Source organism: Podarcis bocagei, assembly GCF_964188305.1.
Source record: "Podarcis bocagei genome assembly, chromosome: 10".
NCBI lineage: Eukaryota > Metazoa > Chordata > Lepidosauria > Squamata > Lacertidae > Podarcis > Podarcis bocagei.
In genome coordinates this window covers 27,255,143-27,269,388 of record NC_138135.1, presented here as the reverse complement: position 1 = coordinate 27,269,388, position 14,246 = coordinate 27,255,143, and the positions used below count along the sequence as shown (strand labels likewise).

Genomic DNA, 14,246 nt, shown 5'->3' with positions numbered 1-14,246 from the left:
CCCGACCTGGTTTTTGGGGGGGAAATAAAGGAATTTCCCCCCCTTTATTCCCCCCCCCAAAAACTAGGTGCGTCCTATGGGCCGGTGCGTCCTATGGGACGGAAAATACGGTATATACTGCTTAATATTTCAAAAATCTGTAAGTGGTGAGTTAAATTATAAGCAGGTCAGTGGCTTGAAATTTTATGTAATCTAACCTCTTAGAGAACTTTAAACTAGGACAATCAGTTTCTAGTTGAGTTTTTTAAAGTGTCAGGTATGTCAAATTAGAGTGTCTGAAACTTATGTTGCAGGGCAATTATGACAATTTCTATGCCAATTGTTGCTGGTCCATATGCTTTAACAGCTTAAATTTGGATACTGTTCCTGTGAATGACTACTGCAAAACTCCCATGTTGGTTGGTGCCTATTTTTGCCAAGCCCCCACCCTCTGTTTCAATGTTCGTGCTACAGTTGCTGGAGAAAGGTGTTGTTTGAATGCAGCCTAAATATTATTAGATAAATTGCTGTCATACATACTTGGCACTGGTGTGGCAGGTACTGTTGCATTTATCACCTTTGATTTCTGCAGGAGTAAAATTACTTTGTTAGTCAACAGTATACAATCGCAATTTACCCTGCTCATCAAAGAGTTTATCTATGCTTGCAGAATGGCTGATGCACAGATCAATTCAGAACACATGCCATGCTCTTTCTCAGAACTGCACTGAGTTTTTAAGGACAGTGTATATTTCATTAAAAACCCCCGAAAACAAAAATTATCTACTCAACCAGAGGACTAAAGCACTGAGAGAGCTGAAGGTCTAAACTTGCAGACAGTGTCTTGGAAGGAATTTTGATGAACTGCAGACAATGGGACCAGAAAGAGTGAAGGCCTAATTTCAGGTTCACATTCAGCTGGTCTGAAAGAAAAGTGAACCTGTGCAGCTTCAGTGATGGTGCCTTCACTGCCTTGAGCTCTGAGTTTTAAATCTGAAGCCTCAAATGGTAGCTCAGAGTGATGGAGAGCAATCACACTTACCTTCGTCGCATTTCACACCTCTCCAGCCAACATCGCATTCGCAAGAGCCATCGCCTTTAATATCATCGTTGCATTTCCCATGGATGCAAGGACACTCTAAGTGCAGAGAGGTGATGTTGTAAGGACTGCCCCAGCAGTAACAACAACTGGACTATGAAGGGAGGTCTGTCTTAACGTATTATTCCGACTTCCTTTCTTGCCTTAACATACTCAAACGGGCTTATTTGACTTAAAGCATGGCTCATATATTATATTTTGCAAATGCAAGAGCCTTTCCCATAAAGCAGAAAACACTACTGTACCAATATAGTACCTCAAGTGTACCACATTAAGATTTGTGTGATCAAGGGCTGCCACAGTAAGCTTTGAAGAACCACAGAGGCTTGCATTATGGCCAGTTACACAGGTCCATTTTTTGCATTTCAGTGGACTCTGATGCAAAGTGACCTGATCTGAAGTCCCCAGGCTAACATGCAGCTTAGAATGTAATGATCACTCGGATTTTATAGTACTTTTGAATTTTGTGACATGGTTCTTGGAACAACAACAAAACGGACCTAAATGTGTCTATTCCAAGTCAAAGAGAGGCAAGCAACATAACTAGTTGTCTCAGTGGTCTGAAACCTGAAGTACCTTGATCACAGCCGGTGCCATATTTGCCCTTGATACATTTTTCACAGGCTACTCCCTCGAATCCTGCTTCACACTCACAAGTACCATTGCCATTGAGGCCATCTAAGCAAATCCCATTTCCAAAGCAAGTGTTTCCAGCCAGTCCTGGACAAGGCTCGCACTGAGGGCCATAGAAGCCCGCACAACACTCCCTGGTCTGAAAAAGGAACAAACAAGGTAAGGCGAATGCAATTGCATATAAGAGAATAAAAGAGAAGAGGTGCCATAAAAGGACTATGAATTAAGGCAGGAACTCTTGAGCTGCCTTATTTATTGTGTGCTACAGTCTAAGATCAGCCACAGAGGCCCTCCTCACAGACCCACAAGTGGGTAATACGAGACAGGTTGGAATACGAGACAGGGCCTTTTCAGTGGTGGCCCCTAGCCTATGGAACTCCCTTCCCAAAGAGATAAGTTTAGTTCCATTTTCTATTTTCTTTTAGGCACGACATAACAACTCTCCCCCCTTTGGTTAGGCAGCCAAACAACCTTAATTCTTATTGTTAATCTGATGGTGCAGGCTAGCTTTGATTATGATACATATTTGTTTGTTTTTTGCAGCTCTGGTGACTTTCAGATTTGTAAGATGTCTAATTTGTATGTGGTTTTTATTATTGGATTGGTGATGTTGTTGCTTTATGGCACAAGCAGCCAATATGATGCCCTGCAGATATTGTTGGATATTATTTTTTCAACAACCCTTGGAGGGTTTCACAGTGGCTACCCTATGGCACTTTGTCTTTGGTTTTTGTTTTTCATACCAAGCTTCTTTGAAAGGACCATGTTGCTAAGAAATCACTTTAATAAAACAATTTCTCCCTACAGATACGACAGTCAGTTCTCAATGTTCTGTTTCTCTCCCACACCTCAACCCCCTTATATTCTATCAGTGTCATGATAGTATAACAGATATGCTTTGGATGGTAAAGAATACCCACAATTGTGCTTTTACTGCATTTTGGCTGGCATCCGTAGCGAAGGGAGAATCTTTCAGAATGGAGATACAAGCAGCTCACTTTCTTGTATTTCTGTACAAAAGAAGTGGACAGTTTTACACTTAAAACATTGCATCAAATTCAGCTAATGAATATCCCTGAAATATTTTTCAATGGAAAACGCTAATTGAACATGCCCAAATCCTATTCAAAATTTACAGTCAATTAGCACAAATAGGCAAAATAACCTCACTCACAATAAGGCACTGACAAATGAATTATTCTCTTGAACTGAATAAATATACAAAGTTTAGAAACTTCGGAGAAAATCCAGCTCCCCCTGTAAATTCAGAGGTCACAATGAAGTTTGTTTATTATGTCCTATGGATTCTGCAGCCGCAGGAGGGGGTGGATTGTCTTCTATGGGTTATATCCTGTACTGGGCATACTCAGGAGTAGACCCCCACATACACGCACAGCAGGGGTAGGGAATCTGTACCCTCTATATGCTGCCAGATTCCTGTTAGTCCTAGCATGAACGAATCAACAAGGCCACAAGTGTTGTAGGCAGTAACAGTTCGTGCAGTGGGGGCACTCAGCTGATGTCCTGTCACTGATTGTGGCTTACAGTGAGGGAGAGGGGTGAGGTGGCAGCAAGGTCAAGTGCCAGATTGGCTTTGCCACTGCATTTGCGCTGTGCTAATCTCACCACCACTCATCTCTCTTTAGGGAAGCCGTAGTGGCAACAGTGATGGGAGGTCAGGCAAGTGCCGTCATCCACTGCTGATTGTAATCCACCAACATCTGGAGGACCTTAAGTTCCTTACTACTTATTTATAGCAATTTAATTCTAAAATATTTACCAGTGGTGTAGTTCCAATAGGACAGCTAGGTACGGCCAAGCACGACAAACACTTTCCCTTGAAAACAAAGCAAACATATATTTTCAGAGGAAGGGACCATGATATATACTTGTGCAGGCCTTTGCACATGTCACAAATGCCTTAAGTGTGCAGAGGTTTGGCACCATCTATTTTTATCCAAATGAACCCTTGGGTGCACACTGACAATTTCCCCCCAGTTTCATTAGTGCCTCCCACAATTGTTCCCTACAGTTACATGTTGCATGTTTTAACAATGGTAGACTGACACCATTTAATTTATTCATCTCTAACCATTGACCATTTGTGCAAAAACCAGCAGAGGGAAAATGAAGGATACCGAGAGACCGAATGTGCCATTTCAATCCTTGATAGGCCATAAAACTCACCTGGTGCACTGCCTATGAACCTAATATTCCTCACAGGGCTGTTCTGAGGATAAACTAGGGAGGCAGGAGTAATATAAGCTGCCCTGAGCACCTTGCAAAAAAGGGTGGAATAAAAATGTCACAGCAAATATATTTAAACAAAGAGCTGCAAGCTTGGGAGTTTATTTGCAATGAAATTGACTCATTGACTGATTCACGTGCAAGTAGTTTGAAATGGCAAACTAGAGACCCTACTTGCAAGTAACTATACTAGCTTGACTTTTAACTTGCAAGCTTGAAGGGGGCAAACGTGTTTTGTATGCCATCTTGTGTTTATGTTGAAAGCAGCCTCTATGTTCAAACCCTGCTGCAACAGCCACAACTACTAGTAAAAGCAAGTATCTATGCTTGCTTTCCTTGCTTGCATCTCCTACATCCAGTAGAAATAGGGGGAAAGTAGGGAAGATCTTTGGACAAACCCTGGGATGGATTGATCAATGGCCTGATTTAGCAAAAGCCAGCTTCACATAGTACCATAGATACTTCTACTTGTCAGATCACTAAAGCTGTATAAAATCAGATCAAAGATTGTAGGGTTAAATTAGTCAATGTATGTTAATGGACCGTATTGCCCTATATTGCATTCTACCAAACTGCAAAGCGAAGACTTATTTTCCTGGAGGACTCACTAAATAAAGATATGTTCTATATATTAATTATTTTTCTTTAAAGAAATGAAAACACATCTAATGTATATAAACGTTTATAACGTACACAAACACACATAATATATACACAGAAAGGCACTTACAGGTACTACCACAGTATTGTTGCTATCACATCTGTTCTTCTGGATTTCCATTACCCTTTCCAGTCCATGAATTATTCCTTTATCAGTTGCAACATTTGGGTAACTTAAGGGCGCCTCATTTATGTAGAGCTGCACACAATAGGTTATCAGTTTAGTACACACCAGGCGGACCTACTTAAAGGATCATTTGTTGCATTAACTTTTACACAGCAAATATTATCTTGCTATTCCAGTAAGTGTAATAAAAGGCACTGCAGAGGAAAGAATTGAATTTGAAGCATGCAGTTGAAAAAGGTCTCACGTTGCACATTAAGGGCTGCAGCTCAGTGAGAGCATGCAGACGACCCTAGGACCAGTCTGCAACATCTCCAAATAGGGCTGGAAGAGACCCTTGTCTGAAATCTGGACAGCCGTTGCCAGTCACTGTGGAAAATACTGAGCTAGATGGACAAATTGTCTAACTCGTATAAGGCAGCTTCCTATGAACCCAATTCATCTTATTTCCCAAAGGCCTTCCAACTCGGTTATCTATAAACATATGACTCTAGTTGTGTGCATATCACTGTACATCAATCTACACTGGCTGGCTGTGGGTGTGCAACTGTTTGGACTATCCATACTACTCAGCAGCAGATGCCAGATTGGGGTGCCACTGGTCTCCTGACCTCCAGTTGGTTACGTCGCTGCTGCTGCTGCTCACTGGGAAATACAGTGAGGGGGCACTTACCTCCTGGAAAGTGGCAGCGATGTGACTGATGAAAGGACAGGTGAGTGACAGCAGCTGAACACACCTGCTGCTATTGATTTCACTCTTACCATTGCTCCTTTCCCATTATTTCTTTCTCAAAACTAAGCAATGCAATCCTATACCTGCCTACTCAGAAGTAACCCCAATTGCGTTCCCCAGTAAGTTTATATAGAATTGCAGCCTAAATGGCCAATTCTGATTTGTACAACTGAATAAAGCAAAGGAAAATTGTAAGTAGCTTGAATAAACATACTAAAGCATTCTTTTCACTTTAAGAAGGCATTTATCGACCAGAGTTTCCCAAACTTGGGTCTCCTCTAACCAGCAGGACCAGTAGTTGGGCATGATGGGAACTGTAGCCCCCAAACAGCTGGAGACCCAAGTTTGGGAAATGCAGCTTCATAATTGCAACAACAGGGACTTTAAAACAGTTGCTAGTCAATGCCAGAAGTTAATGTTGATTCATTTGCTCTTAATCCCAATTTCTGAACTTTAACTCAAGTTCTTAGCTCAGCACTTAATGCATATGAGTAATGTTTACATATGGTGAATGGCCTCATTAGCTAGGGATGTAAATACAGTCCCATTATACCAATGAGTAAGCCTCACTAATGTAAACTTATGATCCAGATCATTGAAAGCAATGAAGCTTTCCCTCCATTCAGTTACCCAGATGTAAATCTTTTCCCGGATGAGGTATTCAGATAAGCAGGCAGTTCCAAAAGCCAACATAATTATCAACAAGGTTTATACAAAGTACCTGGCCATCATGAATGATGAATCCCACTCTAAAGGACAATCCAAGCATGGTTTCCTTGAACATCCCATTATGCATATCATTCTTCAGCAGCTTCTCTTCTAAAATAACATGGTATCGGATCTGGTTTTCATCCTGCAGATTAAATTGATAATTTATGTTACATACTTGAGCAAGGTGTGGACTTCCAAGCTTTCTGTGACAAAAACAGATGCCAGCAGCAACCAGTAGACAAAGGATTTTATTATCAATTAGCTGTAGGTTGGAGCCAGACAATATATGTTTTAGAGAGTGGCTGCCGGGACATATAACACTGGTCCTAAAGGATCTTCTCTGGCTCCCAGTATGTTTCCGAGCACAATTCAAAGTGTTGGTGCTGACCTTTAAAGCCCTAAACGGCCCCGTCCTGTATACCTGAAGAAGCATCTCCACCCCCATCATTCAGCCTGGACACTGAGGTCCTCCTCCAAGAGTTTTCTGCTGGTTCCCTCACTGAGGGAAGCAAAGTTACAGGGAACCAGGCAGAGGGCCTTTTCGGTAGTGGCACTCTCCCTGTGGAATGCCCCCCCCTTTAGATCGATCTGGATCGTTAAGAGTCGTCAACAGGCTCATCTCAGCTATCTGCCAATCTCCCATTCCCACCACCCTTCTAATACCCCTCCCCACCTTCTCACTATATAGAAGGATCTGGCAACTTCTGTTTCAGTGTATCTGAAGAAGTGTGCATGCACACGAAAGCTCATACGAAGAACTAACTTAGTTGGTCTTTAAGGTGCTACTGGAAGGAATTTTTTTATTTTATCCCCCCTTTAGATGTCAAGGAAATAAACAACTATCTGACTTTTAGAAGACATCTGAAGTCAGCCCTGTATTGGGAGGTTATTAATGCTTGATGTTTTAAAATATGTCGCAAGCTGCCCAGAGTGGCTGGGGAAACCCAGCCAGATGGGCGGGGTATAAATAAAAAATTACTATTATTTAAATTATTAACAGTGGCATGAAACAGGTATCATTTCGCATGGTATGAATGTGTATCCCATCATTGTATGGTAAATTAAATTTGTAGGGCTTCATTCTGCTTTTTAAACCTACAAACCCCATTTGACCATCTGCACTAGGGGAATGAGTGTGCACACAATGGATAATAAATAATAATAATAATAATAATAATAATAATAATAATAATAATAATAACAATGGCATAAGGCAGGCTCTGCTCACAGCCCCTGCTATGCAGAGCTAAAAGTGTAGAAGAATCAGCAAAGGTTCACATAGAACAGGCATCCCCAAACTCCGCCCGTAAATGTTTTGGGACTACAATTCCCATCATCCCTGACCACTTGTCCTGTTAGCTAGGGATGATGGGAGTTGTAGTCCCAAAATATCGGGAGGGCCGAGTTTGGGAGTGCCTGACATAGAAGAATGTTGTATATCACACCACAGCACTTCCTTTAAGTGAGCAGCCTTTTTGCATTTTTAGTTTTTTCTTAAAGCACCAACCACGCAGCAAGAGAAACGGTTGCAAATATGCCCTGATAAAAAGTTTGGAAACCAATACATACCAGGGAGGTTAACTGTTTGTTCTTGAGGTAGGTTTCAATGGCACTGTTGCTTGGGGCAAAAATGGTATAAGTGGTAGCAGCTTCTATTTCACTTGCCAGATTATATTGCTGTTGTAAAGAGAGAAATGCGTTGTTTTTTAAAAAATGGACTGTTACCTATTATCTGCATGGCAGTTCAAATAAAAGCATGGATACATGCAATAATGCATGGCACTTCTCAAAAAGGCACGAAGACTTACAATAACGTAACCCCTGAAAATGGAGTAATCTGGCATCTGTTCTAAGCGGGCAAGCAGTTTGGGCAATGTGCCACTGACTCCCCGAAGGGGTGTCAGAACCTGCAAACAAAAACACAAGGCCAATTTTAAACAGCAGGCACAGTAGCACAAAGCATTTAAAACAATATCAACAATATAAAAAGAAAATAACTTTGAGAAACTGTATTTTTTTCTGTTTTACATGATGTTAAGTGGCCAATCTAGAGGGAGGGAGGGAGGGGGGAAAACACCAACTCAATATTTTAAACATTTAGTATTTTTTTTACCTCAGTTTCCTAACTATTAATAATAAGGAAGCAAATACCTTATCAATTACATGTATAATCCCATTTGTTGCTGCAATATCACCTGCTACGATGTTGGCTCCATCAACAGAAAAATTCTGGAAAGCAAGGGTGGGTGGGGGGGAACCATTTATGTAAATAAAACTACCAGGTTTCAAATCACAGCTGGCTTAGGACCTGTGATCTCTCAGGCCCAAAAGCCAAATGCAGCCTTCCAGGTCTCTCTGTGAGGCTCTTGGAAGACTCCCCTGATTTATGCCCCACCCCCAGAGTCTTTGCCAAGCATTTTCCAAAACAATATGACAGCTGAAACACATTTGAAATTCTCATGTCTCCAATTTTTGTGATGTAGTTCTCCAATTAGTGTTTACAAACATTCACATATTAGGGGAAAGTGTGCATTCAGATGAATACACATAGTGAAAATACCGCGCAGAAATGCATTGTACTTGGAGAAATTGCCTGCAAAAACGTGTGACTAGTCAGAATTACATACAAAAATGTGTTTATTGGGGGAAATTAACATTGAAATTCTTCAATGAAGATTCTTTTTTCCTTTTTTAAAAAAGCAGATTGCTGCAGAAATGTGGAGAACTGAAATTCAGACTGGAAAAATGAGAAACAGAGAACAGGAACTAACAGCCCCTTCCATACCTACCACTAGATAAAAATCACACTCATAGTGTCTGAGGCCCATACTACCGAGTTCTTACTCCCTTGCTCAAAACAGGGGCATATTCAAAGACAAGATGATATCTGATTAGCACATTTCTCTTGGCACACATAAGAACAGCCTGTGAGTGAGAGTACAGGTGAACTTACTCCATTTTCTTTGGACAAAGCCAGGAAGTTTCCAAGCAGAGATGTTGCCAGCCCATTGGATGACGACAAGGTTTGGAGGTCAGAAACTGTGTATGCTCCCTGTAATACATGGTGCCTAACAGAAATGCAAGTTAGGTTCAAGTGACATGAAAGTTATGGCTGCTCAGATTTTCCTACAACAGAAACCCAATTCTCTTTCAAACACCATTTGAACCAGGAGCAGTTAATATGTTAATAGGTTAGGAGGTGCTTCCCTTTCCTACACAGCTGCTGGCAATTTGTTTCCTGGAACTATTTGGGAGGGACCAATTACATAGTTCCTAATCTTCCTCCATGCCACCTGAGTGATGGAGAATCTGCTGGTCCTCCACATGCCGTTGGGAGTTCAGTAACTCTATTGGCTACATTGGCTGGGGCTGATGGGAAATGGAGTCCAACTGCATCAGCAAGGCCGCATCCCTGGTATAAACAATGCAGGTGAGTGGCTTCCTTGCCATTGCTGTCAATATATAGATTGCTATTCAGTCAGGTGGCTAACATGCAAAGCTGAACAATACTCCTCCAACTTTCATAGTTGTGTAGAAGATAGCTGCTGTGTTTATTTCAGCATTGGAAACCAGAATCACTTCTCTGATTGTGGAGTAGATGGAGCAGCTATTGCATAACCAGTGGATATATGGCAGTTGCATTGTCATTATGAATGTAGAAGGAGTTGTGCCCTGGATTCAAATCAAGACACCAGTGAAAACTCATTGGATGAAGGAGGCCCTTGCTCCAGCCACAAAAAAATCACAGGATGCAGGACAAGTATTAGGGGCTGGAAGACTGGTACAGAAGGGGTTGTGGGTATTTTACCTAGTTTTCTTAAGTGAGTTAATTTTTTTTAGCACTAGCTCTTAATGTGTAAACCTCGGCTCTGATCATGCCCCTTGGTACAGAAGGCTATCACAATAATTAAGAAGACAATTCCGGTAAAGGATAAAGTACTTTATAAAAGCATTTAAATGGAATGGCCAGGGTGAAAAAATGTTTGACATACTTTATTAGAGTTTGGATGTTGTTTTTTGACATCCAGAAATTTCTCTCCTCTTGGTCCATGTTCTGAATTGCTTGCTGAGAAGGCACAAGGAGGGTTAGATTTGCTGCATTTGCCAGTAATGTCTTCACTGCAGCTGCCTAAATCACAAGACAAAGCACATTGCCATTAATTTGTTAATATTGTAAGCTCTTCTGTAGACCAGCATCAGTCTTTGGCTGTTGCCAACAGTGGAAGGACTTCATCTTCTGAAAAGGAGTCTAGTTATCAGGTTCAGAAAAGGGCAAGCAAAATCATCTGTGGGGATAGAGTAAATTCCCTATGAGGAATGCTGGTTTTTTGTTTTAATTTTGAAAAAGGTAAGAAGGGACGTGATCGAGGCGTATAAAATTATGCATGGTGTGTGGAGAAAGCAGAAATACATTTTTCTCCCTCTCTTATGATACTAGAACTCAGACATCCAGTTAAGCTGGATGTTGGAAGAATCAAAAGGACAGGCAAAAGGAAGAGCTCCTTCACTCCCACAAAAAGTTGGTTGGCCACCAACTTGGAAGGCTTCTAAAGAGGATTAAACAAGATTCATGGAAAACAAGGCTATCGGTCGCTACTAAGCTAGCCATTGTGGCAATGATCTACCTCCACTGTCTGAGGCAGCAGGCCTCTGAAAACCAGCAGCTAGGAACCACAAGTGGGGAGAGGGCTGTGGTGCTCAAGTCCTGATTTCAGGCTTCCCATTGGCATCTGCTTGGACACCCTGAGAACAGGATGCTGAACTAGATGGGCTTTTGGCCTGAGCCATAAGGCTCTTCCTTTGTTCATGAGCAAACAAACACGTTGCAACCCAGAGGCTGGCTGAGGGGTCTTTGAAATGTGCATAATTGCTGTCCCATCGGTAGGACAGCACTGAGGAAAGCCCTGCTGATGCAAATGTACTACACGTAATGGGAGGACTACATTTGTATCTCTAAGATGCAAAGTCTCCTTGTTTCCCTGGCATGGCCCTACAGATGGCATAGTTAACTTCCCTCCCACTGGTGTTAATAAGGGCCAAATGGGGAAATTAATGTTTGTCCGGGGGAGGGGTGTGTGAAGTGACCCCCTCCTGTCCTGACCATAGCTGACAACGTTTCCCTTTTTTAAAAGGGAAGTTCTCTTATTCCGAATAGGATTCCTCGCAAGAAAAGGGAAAAGTTGACAGCTATGGTCCTGACTGCATCTCATGCCACTAGGGTATAGGAAGTGGCAGCAGCTGCGCCACAGATTCTCTCCCCGCCCACCCTCCACAGGAATTGCTCTGGTCATGTCTTTCAATATATTTTTAGAAGAGGTACTCACACCAACCCACTCATTAAATCCAGCTGCTTCCGACAGAGAAGACAATTCCTGAGCAGAGAGAGAAAGAAAGATAAACGACATGTACAGATGGCCCACAGCTTAGTGGATGAGCCCATGCTTTCCAAGCACATGGTCTCAGTTTGAAGTCCCTGACATCTCCTGTTCTGCAACAATGGAATATTTTGCATCTCATTTGTATGAAGATGTAAGATGACAGCTGGTATATCGATAATGCTTCATCTGCAATATGCTTTTCTATAGTTAACAGTTGCTGTGAATTAACCTGAGCCATACCCATTACTTGTTCCAAGTGATGGCACTTGGAACCTCATTGGTACTGTAAATTTGCTTTTGCAGTTCTTCCCCCAGATTTTATGTACAGTGGTGCCTCGCAAGACGAAATTAATTCGTTCCGCAAGTTTTTTCTTCTTGCGAGTTTTTCGTCTTGCGAAGCACGGTTTCCCATAGGAATGCATTGAAAATCAATTAATGCGTTCCTATGGAGACCGCCTTCAGACCAGGTCCAGGGACAGTCTGTCCCCCGACCTCTTCTGAAGGCTGGCGGGGGGAGAAGGACTTTTCTCCCCACCGCCAGCCTTCAGAACAGCCTTCTGAAGGCTGGCGGTGGGAAGAAAAGCCCTTCTCCCGCCGCCAGGCTTCAGAAGAGTTCCCGGAGGGATGCCTAGGCTGCGGAAAGCAGCCTGCTGCCCGGTGCGAGGCAGACATCTGCAGCTTGGGGTGCCCTGCAGGACTTCCCCGCAGGGCTCTCCAAGCTGCGGATAGCAGCCTGCTGCCCCACACAAGGGGCGCTCTTAAGCAGAGCGCCCCTTGTGCGGGGCAGACACCTGCAGCTTGGGGAGCCCTGCAGGACTTCCCCGCAGGGCTCTCCAAGCTGCGGATAGCAGCCTGCTGCCCCGCACGAGGGGCGCTCTTTAGCAGAGCGCCCCTCGCGCAGGGCAGACATTCACAGCTTGGGGAGCCCTGCAGGACTTCCCCGCAGGGCTCTGCAAGCTGCGGATAGCAGCCTGCTGCCCCGCACGAGGGGCGCTCTTAAGCAGAGCGCCCCTCGCGTGGGGCAGACACTCGCAGCTTGGGGAGCCCTGCAGGACTTCCCCGCAGGGCTCTGCAAGCTGCGGATAGCAGCCTGCTGCCCCGCACGAGGGGCGCTCTTTAGCAGAGCGCCCCTCGCGTGGGGCAGACATTCGCAGCTTGGGGAGCCCTGCAGGACTTCCCCGCAGGGCTCTCCAAGCTGCGGATAGCAGCCTGCTGCCCCGCACGAGGGGCGCTCTTTAGCAGAGCGCCCCTCGCGCGGGGCAGACATTCACAGCTTGGGGAGCCCTGCAGGACTTCCCCGCAGGGCTCTGCAAGCTGCGGATAGGGGTAGCAGGCTGCTATCCACAAGCTGCGGATAGGGGCAGCAGGCTGCTATCTGTAGCTTGGAGAGCCCTGCGGGGAAGTCCTGCAGGGCTCCCCAAGCTGCGAATGTCTGCCCCGCGCGAAGGGCGCTCTGCTTAACAGCGCCCCTTGTGCGGGGCAGCAGGCTGCTATCCGCAGCTTGGAGAGCCCTGCGGGGAACTCCTGCAGGGCTCCCCAAGCTGCGAATGTCTGCCCCGCGCGAGGGGCGCTCTGCTTAAGAGCGCCCCTTGCGCGGGGCAGCATGCTGCTATCCGCAGCCTAGGCAGCCCTCCGGGAACTCTTCTGAAGGCTGGCGGGGGAGAAGGGCTTTTCTTCCCACCGCCAGCCTTCAGAACAGCCTTCTGAATGTTGGTGGTGGGGAGGAAAACCTTCCTCCCACCGCAAGTCTTCAAAACAGGTCCGGGAACAGAGGAGAAGCGCTGCGCGCCTTCCCCTCTGTTCCCGGACCTGTCCTGAAGGCTTGCGGTGGGAGGAGGGCTTTCCTCCCCACCGCCAACATTCAGAATGCTGTTCTGAATGTTGGCAGTGGGGAGGAAAAACCCTCCTCCCACGCAAGTCCCGGGAACAGAGGCGAAGCGCTGCGCGCCTTCTCCTCTGTTCCCGGACCTCCCACCACAAGCCTTCAGGACAGGTCTGGGAACAGAGGAGAAGGTGCGCTGCGCTTCCCCGCTGTCCCAGGAGATTTCCCTATGGGCTTTCGTCTTGCGAAGCAAGCCCATAGGGAAATTCGTCTTGCGAAGCCTCTAAAAATCGGAAAACCCTTTCGTCTTGCGGGTTTTTCGTTTAGCGAGGCATTCGTCTTGCGGGGTACCACTGTATATGTGAGTTAACATGGTAGTTATTGAAAACAGCTATACCTATTGTGGTGCTGGTTGTATTCATTTTTAGGATGTATTGCATGTACTTTAGCTATGATAAAGGCAATTTTATTTAATTATATCACCTTGCCCATTAATTGACATGATACTGTTTCCTGGCAAATAAAGCATAAAAACAGTGCGTATAAACTTCCTCTAAGAAGGGGTATTTGTGCCAGGTGCCTCTGTTACATGGTGACATTTGTAATGTAGAAGCTGAGATATTGGTCATAATCATTTAGGCAAGTGTTAGATTCCTACGCACCTCCGCTGCATTTCCATAGCATATGCTGCCGTCTCCCTCATAGCCCTTCGTACACACACATTCCCAGACTCCAGAAGATGTGAACTGACAAACAGCCTGTTAGAACAGGGAAAAAATAATCAAACACCTAGCCACCTGTGTATTCTTCCCAATGCAATATGGTTTTGCAGCATGAAAGGTTTGTGCGCTTACATAACT

At 44.4% G+C, this 14,246-nt stretch overlaps 1 protein-coding gene across 2 annotated transcripts in view; it reads right to left on the bottom strand.

The window, feature by feature from the left end:
• Positions 1 to 14,246, bottom strand: part of STAB2 (stabilin 2) — an 88,648-nt gene that overhangs the window by 36,685 nt on the left and 37,717 nt on the right. For both annotated transcript variants that reach the window (XM_081212212.1, XM_081212211.1), the window contains exons 27-40: positions 14,049 to 14,144; positions 11,511 to 11,558; positions 10,179 to 10,315; positions 9,140 to 9,254; positions 8,338 to 8,415; positions 7,995 to 8,093; positions 7,756 to 7,863; positions 6,197 to 6,328; positions 4,689 to 4,817; positions 3,492 to 3,548; positions 2,632 to 2,721; positions 1,655 to 1,850; positions 1,022 to 1,117; positions 520 to 565 (exon numbers count right to left, since the gene is read on the bottom strand). In XM_081212212.1, coding sequence (XP_081068338.1) covers positions 520 to 565; positions 1,022 to 1,117; positions 1,655 to 1,850; positions 2,632 to 2,721; positions 3,492 to 3,548; positions 4,689 to 4,817; positions 6,197 to 6,328; positions 7,756 to 7,863; positions 7,995 to 8,093; positions 8,338 to 8,415; positions 9,140 to 9,254; positions 10,179 to 10,315; positions 11,511 to 11,558; positions 14,049 to 14,144 — 1,427 coding nt within the window. The remainder of the gene's footprint in view (positions 1 to 519; positions 566 to 1,021; positions 1,118 to 1,654; positions 1,851 to 2,631; positions 2,722 to 3,491; positions 3,549 to 4,688; positions 4,818 to 6,196; positions 6,329 to 7,755; positions 7,864 to 7,994; positions 8,094 to 8,337; positions 8,416 to 9,139; positions 9,255 to 10,178; positions 10,316 to 11,510; positions 11,559 to 14,048; positions 14,145 to 14,246) is intronic.